General features: G+C 35.1%; 1 protein-coding gene across 13 annotated transcripts in view; it reads right to left on the reverse strand.

The window, feature by feature from the left end:
- Positions 1-19,545, reverse strand: part of STXBP4 (syntaxin binding protein 4) — a 67,343-nt gene that overhangs the window by 41,469 nt on the left and 6,329 nt on the right. For all 13 annotated transcript variants that reach the window (XR_014949321.1, XR_014949320.1, XM_085556747.1 and 10 more), the window contains 15 exons: positions 16,713-16,786; positions 16,440-16,535; positions 15,375-15,444; positions 14,518-14,592; positions 12,468-12,553; positions 11,725-11,857; positions 11,030-11,162; positions 8,823-8,929; positions 8,265-8,448; positions 7,200-7,278; positions 4,585-4,667; positions 3,995-4,091; positions 2,578-2,690; positions 1,827-1,913; positions 675-740 (listed from right to left, as the gene is read on the reverse strand). Coding sequence is in view for 11 of the 13 variants with exons in the window: in XM_085556747.1 (XP_085412873.1) it covers positions 675-740; positions 1,827-1,913; positions 2,578-2,690; positions 3,995-4,091; positions 4,585-4,667; positions 7,200-7,278; positions 8,265-8,448; positions 8,823-8,929; positions 11,030-11,162; positions 11,725-11,857; positions 12,468-12,553; positions 14,518-14,592; positions 15,375-15,444; positions 16,440-16,535; positions 16,713-16,786 (1,483 nt within the window). In the remaining 2 variants the exon portion in view is untranslated. The remainder of the gene's footprint in view (positions 1-674; positions 741-1,826; positions 1,914-2,577; positions 2,691-3,994; positions 4,092-4,584; positions 4,668-7,199; positions 7,279-8,264; positions 8,449-8,822; positions 8,930-11,029; positions 11,163-11,724; positions 11,858-12,467; positions 12,554-14,517; positions 14,593-15,374; positions 15,445-16,439; positions 16,536-16,712; positions 16,787-19,545) is intronic.

The following is a 19,545-nucleotide window of genomic DNA, read 5'->3' on the forward strand; positions in this document are numbered from 1 at the left end:
ATGAGAAACCTGCAAAGAATAGGTGCAGCAGTGCAGGAGGGAAGGAAAGCAGCCAGCTCATTAGAAGGAAAAGCTGACAGGGTGTTCAGGAGGAAGAGGGAACAGGAAAGTTCCTTGGTTTTGAATCCAGGCTATAAATGACATGAGACTTACTTTTAATTGGGAATTTCCTTTAAGAGACTTTAAGGAAGTCAAATACTCTGATTTATTGGCTCATAATTTTAGATAGATTTGGAGGCAGAAACAAGACTTTCCTCAGAAAATCCTGACTACGACTTTCTTTCCTGATATTTTTTTCACACTTGGTTGACATATAAAGTAGTTAATGTTAGGACTGTAAATTAGGCAACTGTTGCCTAAGAATAGCAAAATCTCGTCAAAAACACTTAAGACTAGAAAGGTTCTACTATATTATCATCCCACTTCATTGATCCAGCTGGTCTCAGGGCTCCTATCTCAATTCAATAGCAGAGAAGTAGATTGCTGCTCTAAAAACTGAAGAATCAATTCTCCACCTTTAATTAAAAGCTCTGTAGTAACACAAAAACCACCTTGGTGTTGAAATCAGTGTGAAAGTATAGTCTGTATGAGCACTAAGAGAAAAAGAAGTGCTCCTTTCTCCCTCCCACAAAAAACAATTAAAAATTTTTAAATTTTTAGAGACTTCAACATACTTGCTTGACTACTTGTAGCTGCTCTGCTAATTGCTTCTGTAAGTTCACAGATTCAGACAATTCTTCCTATTTAAAAGAAAAAAGATTAAGAAATAAGTTTGAAAGAGAAAGAGTTTTGGTCCTAAAGCAATTAGCTCTTTCAAAACTACAGACAATACTTAACTTCTATCAACAGCTTTTATAAAACCTGTGATAAAACCATCTCTGAAACCTAACTTTTCTGTGAGTTCATCAATGCTGTTTAAGTTTCTTGAGTATTTTAGAATTATTTACTGAACATTTCTGGAATAGAAATGTGCAGTAGTGTAGAAGTGTGTAAGAAATAAAGCAGTTAATTATAGATTGATCACTGTCAGTTTTCCACATCAACAATTTAGGGACACCTGGCCAGTATTCATTGTGTTCAATGTAAATGGGGCTCTTTCATTTCAGTACAAAGCTCTCAGGAGAAGAAACACTGTGCACAGAACAGACAACTGATCTATGGCCATTTCAACCCAATGCTTCTGTAATTTACAGAAAGAAATTTTTTGGACCAAGGGGCAATTTTTAAAATTTTCTTTATTCCAAACTCAGACTCCTGTTCAAGAGGTGGAGTTATGTATGCTGAACACAAACTTACTATCTTATGGTTTGTTAAAAAAGAAATTTCAGGACCATGGGAATATGGCAGCAACCTGGGGTATTAAGAAATAATATTTGTTGCTTTAGGACTTGGGAATTTTGTAATGTCTGGGAAAATATGTATTAATTTTGCACACAGATTAATTTATCCTCCAGTTCTGATTCCTTTCAGAAGTATCAGCATACGCTCAGACTCTGCAGTTACTTGCATCACCCATTTTTAAATAAAATTGCCATGCAAATCAGTCATTTCTCCAAATTCACTTCTGTGAAATGTCTGCTTAGTCTCATTTCTCTATAGACCAGATTATAAAATGTGTTAGCATTGAGTATAATGGCTAAAATTCACTGTCTCTACAAATACATTGTAAGCAATCATCACACATGATTAGGACTGTTTGCACTGCTATTTTATTTATCTATGAAAAACTGCACATGAAATTAAAAAAAACAATAAATTTCTATACACACTCAAAAAAATCCCCTAGTCTCTTGAATAATTTAAAGCAAATAAAAAATAAGTGTTACCTTTAATTTGCTAATTTCTTTTAAAGCTTCATTTCTTTCTTTCTTAAGTTTTTCCACATCATCTTCCAAGGAATCACAGGTTACAAACTGTGTGTATACAAATATATATGGTTGGAATGGATTGCTAAGTATGTCTTCCATAATTTTTAACATCTTATATTAAAAGTTCTTCTTAATAAAACTAGAAAAAAGTCTTAATTTTAGGATGATTTATAGATCTGAAAATGCTAAAAATGTTTAATAAAATTTTAAACAACTTATCTTCCAAATGAACAATTACTTTCCCTTTTAAAATGGATTAATAAAGTGCTTTTAAAAGTGTCAAGAATACATCAATATTTTAATATTTTAATTAATAAGGCATTTTATTTTAGTATTCATATACTAAAAATGCTCTTTTTAAAAGTCACCTCTAGAATAAAATGATTTTCACTGTAGCAGTAGTTCAAATCACTGGGCCCAGTAATTGTTTCTCACTCACACAGGTTGTAGCAATCCAAATTCTATTAAGAAACCTCAGTAAATCAATGTTGTTCAGACTTACAACAAACCACAATTTAATTACATTAATTGCTTTCTACAAATTATGCTGCTTAAAAAAGCTTCATAGGAACTACGTTAGCTTAAAGAACCCCATGGTGCAGAGCTGTTTTAAACATCTGCCCAAGATCTGGAGTTATTTTACATACAATAAACTCTCTGATAATCTCTTCCCAGTTCTTAAAACACTGACCAGGCACAATATTTTTACCTGTGAGTCCTGTAAGCTGGCAACTTTACTGATCCCAAAAGTTTCAGATTTGTGGCCATCATCAGCTGCATTTGATTGCACAGACAACAGATTCCTTGAAACTTCAATGAAATCTAGGAAAGAAACAGTTCAGATTTTGTTGCTGTAGCCTGGAAGTTCAGTTTAGTAACAGCTCACTGATGCAACACATCTGCCAGTATCACCATGAACAGCCACTCTGATAAATGCAATTTTCTAAAGGAAAAAAAGAAAATCAGAGAGAAATCTAAAAAGACAAAGTTCTGGTAAAGCTGGTAAGAATAAAAATACCCAAACACATTGTGGAATGAAATATCCTCAAATCAAATTGTGAAGGAGAAAAGAAAACAAAGGTGGTGTGAAGTTCACCTTCAAAGTACCTGAGATGTTCTCTATTTGGTGTCTGTGAAAAATGAAATAAATCTGCACAACAGGTACACACACCTGCCCTTCCCAAGGAGTTGCGCTTACCAGAGGAGACAGGAAAAATGAAAAATTTCCTGCTAGCTCAGAGCTCATGGTTTCCTTTTCAGGCCCTTTAAACCCCCAACACAGGCTTGGTAAAATTGATGTTGACCAAGATGAAAGTTTTAAATACAAACAGTCTCTAATGCACAATCAACATAGCTTGGATTACCTGTACATTTTAGATTAAAAAAACTCTGCTACACTATAACAGAAAGGTGGAAATATAAAAGTCAGTTTACTCCACATAAAATCTGATAGAACATCCATAATCTTTCTTGCTGAAGATCTTTCTGGATGTTTAAGTACAAAATACTATTTTTCACACACTAGTGTTTTTCTTAGACTTTAGGAAAAGTGAAATTTCCATCAGTTTTAGCATCAGAACCATCATGTCTCACAGTTTCTCAAAAATATTTCTAAATTATCTGTGTCATCAACCAAAATTTTTACAAGCACAAAATGCAACTAATTCTCATCAGAATTAGGTTTAGCTGGAAGAATTGTGATGGTCTCCCTGCAAACCTGTTTCTATATGCAACAGAAATGTTCTTGGTTTCCACATACTAAAATTAAGTGAGCCATCCATTTACATGCTTCAAGAAGTTTCTTTAACCATCAAAACTCTCCCAAGTAATTTCTGGGAAAATTACAGTTCCCTATTGTCAGAAAAAAAAAAAGAAAAAGATTTGTCAGCACAAAATAAAACGTTCCCAAGGCTGCTCCTAATAAAATAAATTTGTGATTTGCACTGCTTAGTTTCAAATAGAACTTCAAGCTTATTTTTATATAGCAAAATAAAGTTCTTGCCTCAAATTACAATTTTATTTGCAGCAGCAACCCAATACTGACAAGAAATATATTAGTAGTTATTATCTATAATTTCTGTATTCCTACTTTTCATTATTTTCTATGGTAATTAACAAATTATTACCTCCAAAAGACACTGTTCCTTTAGAATCTTTATGAAGTTGCTGCCTTAGGGCTTGCTGCTGTTCGTCTGTGAGCTGAATCCCAAGATAATTCAATGCCTGGAAGGAAAAAACTTATTTTGGAGTGAAAAAAGAAAGGACTAAGGATAATGACTACAGGGACATGGGGGAGTAATTAAAGAGCTACACTTCAAAGAGCCTTTGTATCCTGGTACACTCTCACTGACAACACTTTTATTCCAGAGCCACTCAGTGACTTTTCCTTCTAATTGAGAGATGTTCAGATATTATTTAACCTTGAATACAGATGAGTGCAATAAGCAAACCCCTTTGTCCTTAATAACTGCTTTAAAAATCCTGAGGGATGTTCCGATTCCCAGAAGAGTTAATCAGTAATTAGATTAACAAAAACAGTAATTTGCCCAATACATAAAGTGAAATATTGGCCTGCAATATGAAAGAACTACCCAAACAGAAAATTCTGTGTGCCATTTATACTTGAAAGTTTGTCAGCCTAGAAATGCTGTCCAGATGTTTTACCTGCATCATGAAGGGGGAGGAAGGAGAACTCAGAAGATTTTTAAGTATTTACCCTCTCCAGCTTTTCTGTTTTGAGATGAATACTCAAGTTCTTTCCTTGGGGCTCATAATCATCATTCTGGCTGGGGGCAATAACTAAGAAATAAAAAAATAAAGTAGTAATGATGTAGTGGTAACTACTGCTTTGAAAAAATTTGCTCTGGTGCTCTGCTCATCAAGTAGATGCCAGCTAAATACCCACTCGCCAAAAATACACGTTAATCCTTAGACTGACTTCTTTTTTTAAAGGGCATAATTGTAATCAACAAAAGTTATGGGCATCAATCACTTCCACTATCTTTTTTGCATAAAAAAGTGACAAGTAACAAATTAACAGAAAATAACCAGGAATAGCTTTGAGTGATCCATCAAGCATATGGCTTCTCCTTGTGGTATTTTCTCTTCTCTCAGAGATAACAGATACTCAGGAAACAGAAGGGGAAACACACTTGTGAATTCCAAGAGAGACCTCCAAGACACACCCTCAGTGTAAGTGACAGTTGCCGTTGCCACATGGAGTGATCCAGAAAACACCCGGGAAAGAGAGGGAATGACCTGTTCCCAAATATGGGAGGGAGCTTAGGCTGAACTCTGCAGGCTCCTCAGTATTTTCTCCTGGGAAGGAACTTTTCTCCAAAACCTCCTGTCCATTAGGCCACCACCCATCAGCCCCTCCTACCCTTATAGTCAGAAACACAAGTTTACATGTGTTTTTTGAACTATCACTTTGGATTTTAGATGTATGCAAATAAAAACAATTCACTATTTGCATTCCTTATTTATAGATATAACGTAGGTCTTAATAATTTCATTAATGAATTAAAAAGGTACTGAAATCAAAACTAGTGTTTGACAAGTAAAGGATCTTGCAGTTTGAGATTCTCTGTAAAGGAACAGAAGGAATCACAGAGAATTCTTTTTTATAGGATTTTTTTTAGTTTCCCAGCATATCTGTTTCCAAGCTCAAAGTAATTTACATTCTCTTTACATGCCAAAAGCATAAACCAAAATATCTTGAAAATCTCTGACATTAACACCTCTCTCACATGCTATATTAAAGTCTGAAGACAGAGGGCTAGAACCTTGGTGGAATTGGCTCAATTTCCCTTCAGCTCAGAATGAAAAACCTCAGAATGAAAAAGTGTGTGAGTTTGTGCAAAAGCTTCTCAAAACTATTCTGTTTTTTTCATAAAGTGTTAAAAAAACCCAGTATCTCATCTAAGAAATGCTTTAATTTTTCAAGGTTATCTCTGAAAGTTTATCCTTGAAAAAGGGCAGCATGAAAGAAGTGGCAGGTTTGACAAAAGATGTGCTGGTAAATAAGAAAAAAAGGAAACATGACAAGAAGCAGTACAAACTGGAGCTGCAGGTATTTGTGCTTTCTGCTCTACTCCCTACATTCTTCAGATGTGTTCAGAGACTGTGCCCTTCTTGGTGTCTTCAAAAAAAGAAGCTCCTGTGTACTGAATTATATTAACCAAGAGTCTTATATTCTGAATATATTAAAAAATAAGACTTTTGTCTTGTTCCTTTGATTCAGTTGTAGTGTTTTTCATGGCCAATATGTAAAAACTGTGTGATCATTAATCTCCAGGCATATTCAATACTAAAAATTTGACAGTTTCAACAGCCTACATTTGGTCAGATCACCCTTCAAGGAAGGGAATGAACTGGTCAGATTTGCAATATGGGAACTATTTCATTTTAAATCTGAATATCTAATATGGAGTATAATAAATGCAGGTACAATTTAAATAATATCAGTGGAGAGACATCTGGAATAAATCAGATCCTGTGTATTTGTTCTTCCTCTCATCCTCAGTATGTTAGACATGAAATTGAGAAGTTCAACTTCTGCTTAATTGCTACTGCCTGAAGAAAAAGAATATTCAGGTCTGCACAGAGAAATACTGAACAGAGTCAGTTCTATCAGTGTACCAATGGGGACTCCTATTATTGTGTCACTCTTGCATTTTCACTGTTTCTAAATATAACATATTTGTTTCCTACAGGAATTACAATTGTTCAGCTCAGATTTGGTTCTGACCACATTTCGCAAACCCTGTTTTTTCCTTGAATGTTATTTTCAAAATAGATATTTTAAGATGTGATCAGTGACTCTTGTCCTTGTTTGAATTTCATTACTCTAAAACACAAATATACATGATATATTGTATTTGCTAACTGAAAAGCTGTTAAGAGGGCTGCATGTTAATTCTATCCTTCCAATATGCTGCCCTTATTTAAGCAAAAAAACCATGCAAGAAGCATACATGCCCAGAATTTCATCAAATCAAGAAGGAACGGTTTCTATGGCAACCTAATCTTGATCTATATGTGAGTCTTCATTATCTGGTTTCTACTGAGTCTATTATCATGACTGCTGTACAGCAAATGTTGTGATCACTCATTTTTGTTTGGTTTCAGCTGTTTGTTAGAGACAATGTAAGTTATATTTGACAGAAGTTACTAAAAATCCATTGATCTCAGTGCTTTATTTGGGAGTATAAAAACAGTGCAATATTCCCTTTTTTTTAAAGACTACTGAGTTTCACTATGCAGTATGTTCCATTTGACTGTTATTGAAAGAACAAGGAAAGGGTGGCAGGGAATGAAATCAGCACTTACCCGTGGCAGACACATCAGCAGGATTGCTGTCTAGAGCAGTAATTGGAGATTGCTCTCCCATCTTGACTCCAGTTTCTATCTACGAGAGGAAATGAAAAGTCATGAAATACCATTTCTAAAGCAGATCACAAGCCAAACCAGAAATACAGGTTTATGAAAAAAGGGACAGGAAGGAAGGGGGAATAAAAAAGGGCTGGGGAGGTCAAAACAACCCCAGGAGAACAAGAAGGCATAGACGGGGTGCTGGTGAGAAGGAAAAGCACTGGAAAAAATCAGATTGGGACCTCATCAAAACCTTGGGTTTTGAAAATCTTCACAGATTAAGATAGCACAGTCTCTCTAGGCAACCCACTTCAATGTTTATATCCCTAATAGGAAAGGAAAATAGGCAAGGATTTTAAGTACAAATATAAGAAGATTTAAGAATAATCTGTTTTTGCTTTGTATTTGAGACTATTTTATTCTTTCTTCTTCTAAGGCAATACTTTATTTAGCTTTAAACATATGATAAACTGAAAATGAGCTTTCAAAAATTGAAACATTAGTTTTAAAATCTTCCTTCTCGTGGTCAACATTATTTCCTTACAGTAATGGTGAGCTGTGTGAACTAAAACAATTCCTGCTTAGCCAAAAGAATGGGGGAAAACCCCACATACTTCTAGGACATTTTTTAAGCAAAAATCTCATTACCACAGAGCATGTGTGAGACTGTACTGTACTCACACATATGTAGTAAGCAGGGGAGTTTTTATCTCTGAAATACATAATTATTTATATCTAATTCCAAAACTTCAGAGAAACAGTAAAGGAGAACTTGGTATCTAAGAACACAGTTAATATTTATTTAATTTGTTTTCTTACCCCAAGTCAACTAATTCCTCTCATCAGTGTGGTTTACTCTTCTGTTATACAACATGGTTTTTCCAAAAGTTTTGATATTCCAAAGACAATATTGTGCAGGAAAACAGTCAGTCACTTTCTTAATAAAATGGAAACTCAATTACAATTAGGAGAAAAACAATCATTTGCTCAGTTTGTTTTAAGAGGAGTAATAAATACACTCACAGCATCTGGAGGGAATGTTGAACCCAGCGTCCCACTAGGAGAGGGAAGAGGACCAAGTGTTGCAGCCTGCTGCTCTCCATGTGCTACAGAAGATGTTAAGAGGCTGAAAGGATACTGCAGATTCTGTGGACGACTGGGTATGTTTTTCTGCCTAATAAAAGCTATCTCCCAAAAATTTTCAAACCTAGAATAAAAATTGTAGAAGTTTTAACATGTTGCATACTTATATTATTCATAAGATTATACTTCTGCAAAAATTACACGTTTCCAAACACCATGTGTGGGTTTATTTAATTATTTTTCTAAAACGATGTTCTGTTACCCATCATTACAAAGACAAATACTGTAATTTTTTTTCAACATTAAAGCATCATAATTTTGCAGGTCTAAAAAGTGCACTTGAATCTTTTCTATGAAATAATATTACAACTGAATAGTTTTAAAAATTTGTATCCCTCATTTTCTCTAAGCATAAAATACACATTTCACATTAATCTGATCATAAATATGATTTATTAAACAATTTTGGATGGTTGGCTGTTTGACAGTAACAGATACCTCATCTTTGTTCTGTTGATTATACTTTTTGCCTCTTCATAGGAGACTCCAATCATGGACTCTTTGTTGATGGACACAAGCTGATCCCCAGGTTTCAGTCGGCCATCCTAAAATAACAAATATAAAACCAAATCCACAAACTCTATATTAATTGTTAACACTACAGAAAGAACTGCGTAGTCACAGCACTTGGACAATTCCCCTGGTTCTATTAGGACAAAAAATATCAATAACTGATCGCCTGTGCTTGACAATCCTCCAGAAATAAACAGATTAAACAATCATCCCTCACCATTAAAACAGTCATTATAAAAACTCTTCAGAGAAAACAGACCTCAAAAATTGTATCAAAAACAACTTGGGACTCACCTAAACATTTCTGTTAAAAAAAACCAAAACAAAACCAAGGAAAGAAACAACGGATTTTTCCAGCACTGATCCATCTGACTTTAGGAAGCTTCTTTACTAATTAATTCAGCTCTGAGCTGGATTAATTTGTATTTCAAAAACAAACGTTCACAGCAATACATGGAATTCTTCAGACACTCACGGGCCATATTAATGAGACAACCAGAGTGGTCTATTAGTACTTACCAGCCAAAACCATGACAGAAATAATACTGTCAGCTTTGTGCTTCTATTGAATTAATTGCAAACTCTCTACCAGCACAAGAACATCTCACATTTCTGTGCCAGAGACTCCAAGACAAGACTTTAAACATGCTAGGCTAGATTTCTCACTAAGATGGAGCTTTCTTTCCTTGCATTTTAACAGCGCCCTCACCAATTCAACTGGAAATTCATGCAATTCACCTATGGTTACAGAGTTATGACGTTTGTCTAATGTAATACACATCATGTAACACAGAACGTGTCTCTGCTCTTCAGCTCTGAAGAAATCAAACACAAAATCAATCTATGTGAAAAAAAAATTGTGCACAGAAGATGATACATAGGAAATAAGTAAAATACCTTCTCAAAACCAGTATAATTTTACTTACTTAACACCCACATACCATGATTTTAGCAGTGTTGTTTCAAACCTATGCCAGTACTTTACTACCTTTTTTTTTACTTTTTGTTCAATTAGTATTTTGGTTAAAGATTAAAGCTGTAGATCTTTCATTTTGCTTTCATCCAGCACATTCTAAGATATCCAACGCTGCCCTCACGTGGCAAGTGTTTAAAATATGCTTCCTGTTTCACCTTCCCAAACAGGATATCCAGTACTGGGAAATTACCTCTATTATTGCTAATATTAGAGACTAATGGAAATTGATGTCTTAGCCTCAGCTTATTGATTATGGTATTATATGATATAGGCTTTAAATTATATGTTCACAGTGAGAAAAATGTTTTAGAAGGCACAAAAAAATAGGATAAAATAAAAGAGGAATGATTTCCATTTATCTACTGAAAGAGGTCTTTGAGAAACACTGCATTTTTATCTTCCAGATTGCATTTTAGGATTAAACTCAGTGTATAAAAATTCAGTAACAAATAGTTATAAACTGCTTGGGGACAAAACCCACTGCTCATGAATTCAGTTCATCCCCTCTTGCTGGACCAGAGGCAAAGGCTGGTTATCTATACTTCCAAATAACCATAATTACTCAGGATGCCAGAGGAGACACTTGGATAAACAGTTCTGTGTACCTGAACCAGGCAATTACATTGTTTATTTACTTTTTACATTGACAAATCCCCCTGATTTACATACTGCATTTGTCACAAATTAAAACAGTAATCAACACCAATTCATACATTTTATTAGTCTGCACTTTTAGAACATTTTTTTCTCATTTGCCTACACAATGATTTCCAACTGCAAGGATCCATCTAAATTAAGTCTCACGGAAATACAATATTTTGAATGTCCAAGAAAATAAAAAGAGGTGCAATCTGTAGCTCTGTCCCATCCTTCCTGATCTACCTTACATCAAGCAATCTCTTACAGAAGCTGGTTTTGTACCTTCTCATGCATAAACTGAGGAATAAGATCCTCATTTACCTCAAATGAACTTATGAATAAATTTTCATTACCATGATTACCATGTAGCTCTGTTACAGTGCAGTGAGATAATTCTGCTAAAAGAGAAGGCAAGGAGGAACACAAACACATTTTGTATTTAAAATATGAATGCAGATGTAGCATATCAAAGCAATTAAGGTGTCTGAAGGGGAAGGAAGGGAAAAAAGGCCTTTACCTTATAGCAGTCACCACCAGGGATAATTTCTTGAATATATACCAAAGGTCCTTCATTTCTGTTAATTCCTCCCACAATATTCAAACCTAGGCTTGTTCCTTTGCAAACAGAGATAATCTGAAATGTACTGTCACTAGAGATACAAAGAGAAAGAAAACCAGAATTATTTCACAGAACTTGATAATAAAGACTGAAGCAATAACTTGCTTTATCTTACAGGTTTTGCAAATATGTATTACAATAACAAAGAGAAATACTGGACATTTAATCTCAGTGTCCAAATATTACACTATTTAAAACAAAGTCAGCAACCTCAGGCACTTCTGACAATTACAGAAAGAATTTATACTCTATTTTACAAGGCTAAAAACTCCTCTCTACTATATTGAGATATATATTATATCCCAAGGTTTATGGGAGTATCTAGGTACACATAAACCAGGAACATTAATTCACTAGGAGGTACAAAAAAAATTAACCTGATTAATCTTCTTCCACCACATAAACAATAAATAAAGAGAAAAAAAGAATCTTATTAGTCTGCAATGTTGATGGTATTACGAACTACAGGTCTAGAAGTTAAAATATAAAACCAAACTTTAACACTTAGTGCTCAACCCAAATTTTCCTGACAAGCCAAATACAGCATTTCCTGCAGCTTCCACAAGAGAGGCACAGTCAGGTTTGGAGATTACTTTGGAAGCTTTGGGGATAGTGGTGGGACAGAATTATTTCTGCTGCTGCTGCTCGTGATGTTATCCTTCAGATGCAACTGAGGACTCTGTGACCTTGAGGATGACCCAGAAGAAAGGCTGTCTCTAGATTTTGCTTCAAAAAAAGAAATAAAAATAAATAAATGAATTAAAACCACATTTGGGAAATAGCACAAAATTTCAGCTCATGTAATAAAGCTCAGTAGGATTATTTTTATATTGAAAACAGACAAACTAAGCAATCAGACAACCAAAAAATACCTGAGTAGTTAAGAACTGAGAACCACCCAGAATTCCAGGAATAGTTTTTAAAATCATAACAAGTGATGATTTTTTCCAAATTGGGTGCAAAATACAAGACAGACTAATCTCCCATGTGCTATAAAGGCATCTTAATTAGGCAGCAGTTTCAGAAAGATTAGCATTTATAGTGCTCTAGATCAAATTTTTATTAGCATTTTGTGGCACATTTCAGCTACAAATACCAAAAACTTTTCACATAAATAATTAATTAAAATTGAAAGTCAATACCAGTATATTTATTTAAAGAGATGGGGAAACTGACACACAAATTCCTCAAGGTACATGTATGCTTTGTTCGACTTTCAGTCATTTTCTCCAATACACCTCCACTAAAATAAGGAATTTTAAGTACAAGTTTCTACTCCCCCCAAGGCTGATTTTTGTCTCCCAGGATTGTTTCAGGCTGGGAAATGATCTCTCACCAGCTAATTGATGTGTTGGAGAAGTTCTTGCAGAGGTTGTTTCACTGTGAGAGCCATACTTATCCATTAGGTCATGAAATTCTTTCCTGTGCCAATAAAAACATTTTCTTTGTCAGTTTGAATGGACCCAGTGAAACCTGCACTGCTTGTACTGAACAGCTGCTCCTCCTCAGAGAAGGAAGCTCGACCCCCACTGAAAGAGGAAAGCCCTGTCAAATGGTCAGAAAAGGCAAAAAAATATAATGGAATGCATGATAAAGATGGGAAAACAACAGACTATGGACAAAATGGACTGTTGGTAAAAAAGCTTTATTTTTACCTCCCTTTACCCTGAATTATAAAACTTGTAATACAATCAGCTACAGATAATAAGACAGTGGTACTACCAAGCTCCAGAAAAATTTATTTATATTAGAGGGAATCAGATTATACACCTATAGCATACTCGTGTTTTTAAAGAATGCTTAGTTCAGTTACACTGAACAAGAACCCAGAAAAGACTGACAAAGATGTGGCTCCTTAAAAACAAGAGGACAGAAGAAATATTTATTAACTACTAAAAGCTAAAAGCAGAAATTTCTTACAGACACCAATCATATTGTAACAGACTGGCAAAGATGTACATCTTGTGTGACAGGCATTGAAAAGAATACAGAAACACCCGATTCACCTGATATTGAATCCAGCCTAATTTATGAAAAAAAAGTTTATAATCTGAGCTCTGTTTACCTCAGTGATAACTGATTTAAAAGATATAAATAATCTAGAGTGATGTAAGCCAGAAACATCACCAAATTAATATTAGAGAATTAGTCAGAGAAAAAAGAAATTAACTGATTGCAAGGACAGTAATTCCCAGGTAATTCCAGTTTGACTTCTGAAGGTTGTTCAAAAATGCTGAGAGCATTATTTTTAAAAAAAGAACAACATTTATTATACTAATAAATGTTACAGGGTACACACATAAACACAGTCGAATATAAATCAAATAAAGCTTTAAGCATAGGATGTAATGTCATAAGGTGGCTGAGGGACTGCATAAAATGGCAAATTCTGCCCAGGCCACTGCACCTCCCCCCCCAGAGTGGTTAAAGGACTGATGGATTTTAATTATTCAAGGAGTTTACAGGAACTAGGCCAGTATGCTTTAGATAAAAGCAGATTAAGAGTGAACCTCACATATATCTAGGCAGTCTGAAAAAAGGAGAGATCAGAAGCTACCGAGTGATTTAGATGTCTGCTGAATACAAAAAAATCAAGGAACAAAAAGAGGAAGCTTAATTTGGACAAAAGGCTAAAGGAATTTAGAGAAAAATCCTTTATGGGGAGATTACTCTGGAAGTGGAACATCCCAGGAAAGACAAATAACAGCAGATACTCTTGCAATGATTATCAAATATAGTTACATAACAGCTGTTTCCTCCCGAGATTTAAGTCAAAAGGGGATACAGACCTGGATTGCCACATTGCTGATGATTCTCTGCCAATATTGGTTTATATGCTTAACTTTCATCAGTCAGGTTAAAGCAATATTTAACATAAATGCTCTTAAAATGAATATATTTTGGACTACCTGTTGCAGTGAACAGTTTAACCTACTTATCCAAACTATTCAAAGCTCATTAGAGATTGAAAGGCAACCTAGTGAGGGGAAAAAACAACTGAATCTGCCTTTTGTCAGAAGGCAAGACCAATATAAATCTTACGGTTTTGTGGTAGCTGTAACAGAGTCCTCATTTTTCATTATTTTAAAATGTGAGGAGTATTTCAAAAATTATCACAGCAGACAATTTTAATGGTATTAGCTGTAAACAACATTACAATCCTCCTCTTTAAACTGAAGTTGGCCTGAGCTTGCTACTTGAAGTGATTGATGCAAGGGATCTCAGAATGAACTGCTATCAAATACTATGCAGAAAAATGTGACACGTAGTGCAATTCTACAATTAAAAATAATTTGAAATAAAAATACATGAAAGCCCACCCACCCACCCTGAGATACAGCACTGGACTTGTATTAATTTTGAGGTTAAAACAATTTTTCTCTTACTTTGCTTCTTCATCTCTAGCAACGAGCAGAGACATGTGATTTGAGGCTGAGGCTGTTCTCAGGATGTCAACAGCCCTAGGAGGGGACAGAAAAAGGCCAAATAAATATACCAGGGTGCTGGCAAGATGTGAGCAGTACTAAAAGAGCAGGAAAATGGACAAATTGCTAAGGTAGTTAATAATTTCATGGCCAGATACAGAGAAAAGAGCTTGGCAGCAGCAAAACTTCAAGTGAGCACCAGGGAACAGAGCAAAAGACAGACTGTGGTGCATCTGCTGACAGCAGATGCTGTCCCTTCCCTTCTGTCCCCATTCCTCCTTGGGCCATCCTGCTGCCCTCCTGAGCCTCCTTCAGGATTAACAGCCCACCCCAACAAAAGCTGCTGCTCAGGTGTGCCTGGCTCAGAATCTCCCTCAGCAATACAAATGGCAATTTTCCTTTGCATTTTCAATCTCCATCTCCAGCACTGATCTCTACAGATCCAGCTACAGAAACCATCTACAGCTCTTTCTCTCCCATTCTTTGTGCCATTACATGACTGCTGCCACCATTTACAGGCATCAGGACTGAACCAGCAGATAGTTGTATTAACAGTTCCTACTGCTGTTTTCACACACATTTCTGTAATCTGTGCCATTAAGAAACCAGCTGATTCTGCTGTCATAGAAGCTATAAAGTCCTGCACTTTTCTACAACAGATTTGCTGAATTAGCTTTACAGGATAAATTGCTTGTGAGTTGAACGCCGAGGATCTCAGGGGAGCTGTGCTCTTTCAGTCAGTCACTGACAGTGTCCAAAATAATCCATACATAACATTCCAAGCTGTAATAAACATTCAGGAATCAGTACAAACGCACCTTTCATTTGTTACTCCAACCAGGTTTTCTCCATTGACATCCAGGATTAGGTCCCCAGTGAGCAAACGGCCTGTAAATGAAACCAACAGTGAGTGATGAATCAACAAGAAAACGTTGAAAATATTGTACTAAACCAGCTATTAACCCAGGAATTTTCCTTTCAATTTTATGTAACTTTATGCATTAAACAACTTTATGACACTTGGCACTTGATCCTAAGTAAGATAGATAATTCAGATAAGACTACAATCTATAAATCAGTCTTACTAACAACCGAATAGCCACTAAAAATAACTGCCATTTAGCTATTTGTATTATTTACACACAGCATAAATATTTTGAGACTAGAATTTATATTTTACAGTTGTGGAACTAATTTTGTTTGACTCTTGCTCTTAGCATTATTGTAAGTTACCATGTGTAGATATATTAATGGTTTAGACATCACTAAAGCAAGCAAAAAGATCTTTTAGAACCAATTCTATTTTTTAACCTTCTGAAAATGTCAAGTTTAGGAAGTTGAATCAGATTATTTTTAATGATCATTTTGCACGAGACAAGATGGAATCTCAAAAAAACCCATACAGAGATCTAGGACAGAAGTCTGTAGCTTATTTATTGCAAACTCAACTGAGAGTAATTTCTTCTCTCCCCACAGATCTTAACCACCAATACACCACTATTAAAAACAGTAATAAAAATTATCAGAACTAACTAAAAATACTAGGTTTATACAGGAAACCCCACTCTCACACCTTATAAATTAAAAGTGATTCAGCATCTCAACGCTCACTCAACAGTGCTGCCAATTGCCAGAAAGATTGCCAATTGCCTTCACCATCCATATCTAGATCTGAACACATTTTCAAGACCTGAGTGCATTAAAATCTTTTTCCATAAAGGGTCCAAGTTTCATTTTTCTATCTTAAAGTAAACCAAAATCTCATAGATCCTGACCGAACCATACTATTTTAAATATCCTTACCCACAAAGTAAAATAAATATTTATTTTGACAGCTTTTTATATGCAGTGTGTTTGTAGCCAAAAAAGTTAAAATTACTTACTATCTACAGCAGCCACCCCACCAGGCAGAATTCTCTTTATGAAAATCCCATAATCTTCTGCTGTTTGTGCCCGATAACCTCCAATAATTTTAACTCCTGAACAACAAACAAAAAGACAAAAGTGAAAAATTGGTTATTCCACCTACTGGGCAAAATGTATTTGCAGTCAAATCCACAAAAGCCAAATAAACTTTCCTGATGCCAGATATGAGCTGGCAAAGGTGTTTATAGGTTTGATTTACTCAGAGTAACAGAATGTGCAATCTTAGTTACCTAATCCATTCTGGCAATCAGAGAAAGAGATGCGGTGAACAGCTCGATTAATTCCATGAGGGCCCATAATGGTCCTAAGGAACAAAATAAAAGTAACTAAGTTACAGAAATGTAGGCAGAGCTATTTTAACAGAAAAGAAATTACAGTGACTTTTTTCCCTCTCAAATACAAACCCAAACCAACTTTCTCCACTGACAACTTCATATTGTTTGATATCTCTGAGTCACCATCTCCCCAGCCTAAAATCAATCTATTAATCACAAATATTAGAGGAAAAGGTACAATAAATATACAGAATTTACTTCCTGCTCCCACAAAGGACTTTAGGATGAACTGTGAATCCCATTTTGTGTAATAAAAGGATTGTGATTAAATATAAACAAAATTCCACAAGCTGGTTCACCTTACTATTTTGGCAAGAAAAACATACCGTAAAATCAGTTATTAGGCAATGAATATTTGAACAAAAGTACAGCTAAGCCAGTGCATTAAATTATTTCCTAAGAGATCTAAAATGTAATTTTTTATACTTATGGACAATCTTCTTCCAAATCTCCTAATTTCTTCACTCAACATTGATTTCTTTCTCCATTGTAAAAAAAGTTTCTTTCCAAACTCTTTGCCTGACCCTCTGTGTACCTTCCGACCCCAAGGGAAAACACCAGGATGGCACTTGGAATTGTCTAAAGGCAGAGAAATATTTTGAAAGTAGTTGATCATGCAGCAGAATTTAAAAAAATACAAAGTAAAATTAAGAGTTTTGAAACCTAAATTTACAATTTCATCAGACTCATGACCAGCACACTACTCTGAGAACTCCGAGTATTAAGAATGGAAATAAATACAGATTACCTTTTTAGGTTTTATTTTCATGTAGGTGAATTATGGGTAAAAATCTGTTAGCAGTATTATAGCTCCTCTGTCCTTTCACTGCAACATTTTTGGAGAAGACTCAGCAGATCTCTTCTAGTAAAGAGCATAAGCACCACTGAGGTTTTTCTGCTTTGACCTACATATTGTTCTACATTAGACAGTTGTATTTTCTAGAGGGTCCTAATGAAATGGAACAGCAAGAATTCATTATCAGGGTGGGAAAGAAGATCAAAGTGGAGGACACAGTGACCCAAATCCTTCCATACAATCTAATCCAGCACACAGCTTGAACTCTATGCCTGAAACTGGGTACTTCTGCAAAACCCAGAGTACATAATTAAAAGGTGCTGTGCCAGAAGGAAGAGAGAAACCCAGAAGGTCCAAATGTTCTTAAAATTCTATCACTAGCCAAGGGATCCAGCTTCTAAAGAACATCTGCAGTTCTTTTGGTTTTCTAGAAGAAGACGGGATGAGATTTTTTTATCAAAGGATAAGCAATAGCTCTGAAAAGCAACAATTTCCCAAAATCTCGTATTTTGAAGTATTTGCAAAATTAGGCTTTGCTTTAGAAAGGCTGGTCACAAGAAGAGACCTAATAATTCTAATAACCTTTAGAAATAAAAAGTTAACCTATGCTTCATGCACTGTATAATTTTCACTGTAGTATTTCTTGAAGGATTTGCTTCACAGGCTAAAAAGAAATAATGAAACCCAGGGTATTTGGTGTGTGTTTGACAGGACTGCACATGACCATGCCATAAGTCAGAACATACTCTTTGTAAGGCTAAAAGTGAACCAAAGTGCTTTTACTTAATCACAGCCTGAAAGGACAAATCCCCAAGCCCAATATTTCCTTTGGACAACTGTCGCAGGTACATTTTTCTGTCTTCCAATATTTTTCATAGAGCAACAGAGAAGAAAGAAAGAGAAAACAATTTCTATGTCTACTCCTTTTTTTTTCTCGTATAGAATGTGTTTAGAAAATTATTTACCTGAAGTAATTACTTAATCAGATTCTAATGAAAATTGTTTAAGCCTGATAGCCAATCAGATCCACCTGTGTCTAGACTCTCAACAGAAAGTCGTGAGTTATAAATTAGATATAGTAGTTAGAATAAGTAAGTTTGTAGTTTTAGTATCTTCCTTTATATAGTATATTATTGTATTATAACATAGTTATAATAAAGAAATTATTCAACCTTCTGAACTAGAGTCAAGACACCATCATTTCTTCCCACTAGGTTCACCTACATTTTACAATAGACAACCTCCTACTCCATGACAAGAACAGAGTATTTTGCATTACTACCCAGTGCTGTCACTGCAATTATCCCACAAATTTGTTTTGAGGCTGAAGGACAGCATCCCAGTCATGCTTTGTCCTGACTTGTCCCCATCTCTGAAATATTAAACAAGGTACACTGATCTTTAAAACAGGCAAATATTCCATTCCTTGCTCCCTTGCCTTTTGCTGCTCCTGCTATTGTTTTTTCTCTGTCATTCCCTCTCGGCTGTTTTAACACGGCAGTTTTTTTGTTAAAATTAAAAAGCAAGAACAAAAGTTACTTCAACCTCGCACAAACTGACACAGAGGTTTTACTTTGGCAAAGTCTGAAAAGATCAAATCTCAGACTTTAATCTGAAGTTTAGATTTTGCCAGAAATTTTAGACCCTCCTTATATACTACCATATTAAATAATAATGAAATATGAACTGACACTTTGGACAACTTTTACAAGGTACTCAGGTCTGTTTAGGCTCTAAAGACTAAATCCCTCCATACATGCAGTTTAAAATTAATTTATCACAGAAAAGTAAAGACAAAGATTTTCAAATGCCCCAAATTTGTTTAGCATATCACGTCTAGTTGACTTTCAGTGTTGGGGTTTTTTTCCCCATATAGCAGAGATCTTCAAGTCAACCTACGTGTCATAGTTCTAATAAAATAAACAGAGCTTT

This window comes from Lonchura striata, chromosome 18, assembly GCF_050655825.1.
Source record: "Lonchura striata isolate lonStrDom1 chromosome 18, ASM5065582v1, whole genome shotgun sequence".
In the NCBI taxonomy this organism is placed as follows: domain Eukaryota; kingdom Metazoa; phylum Chordata; class Aves; order Passeriformes; family Estrildidae; genus Lonchura; species Lonchura striata.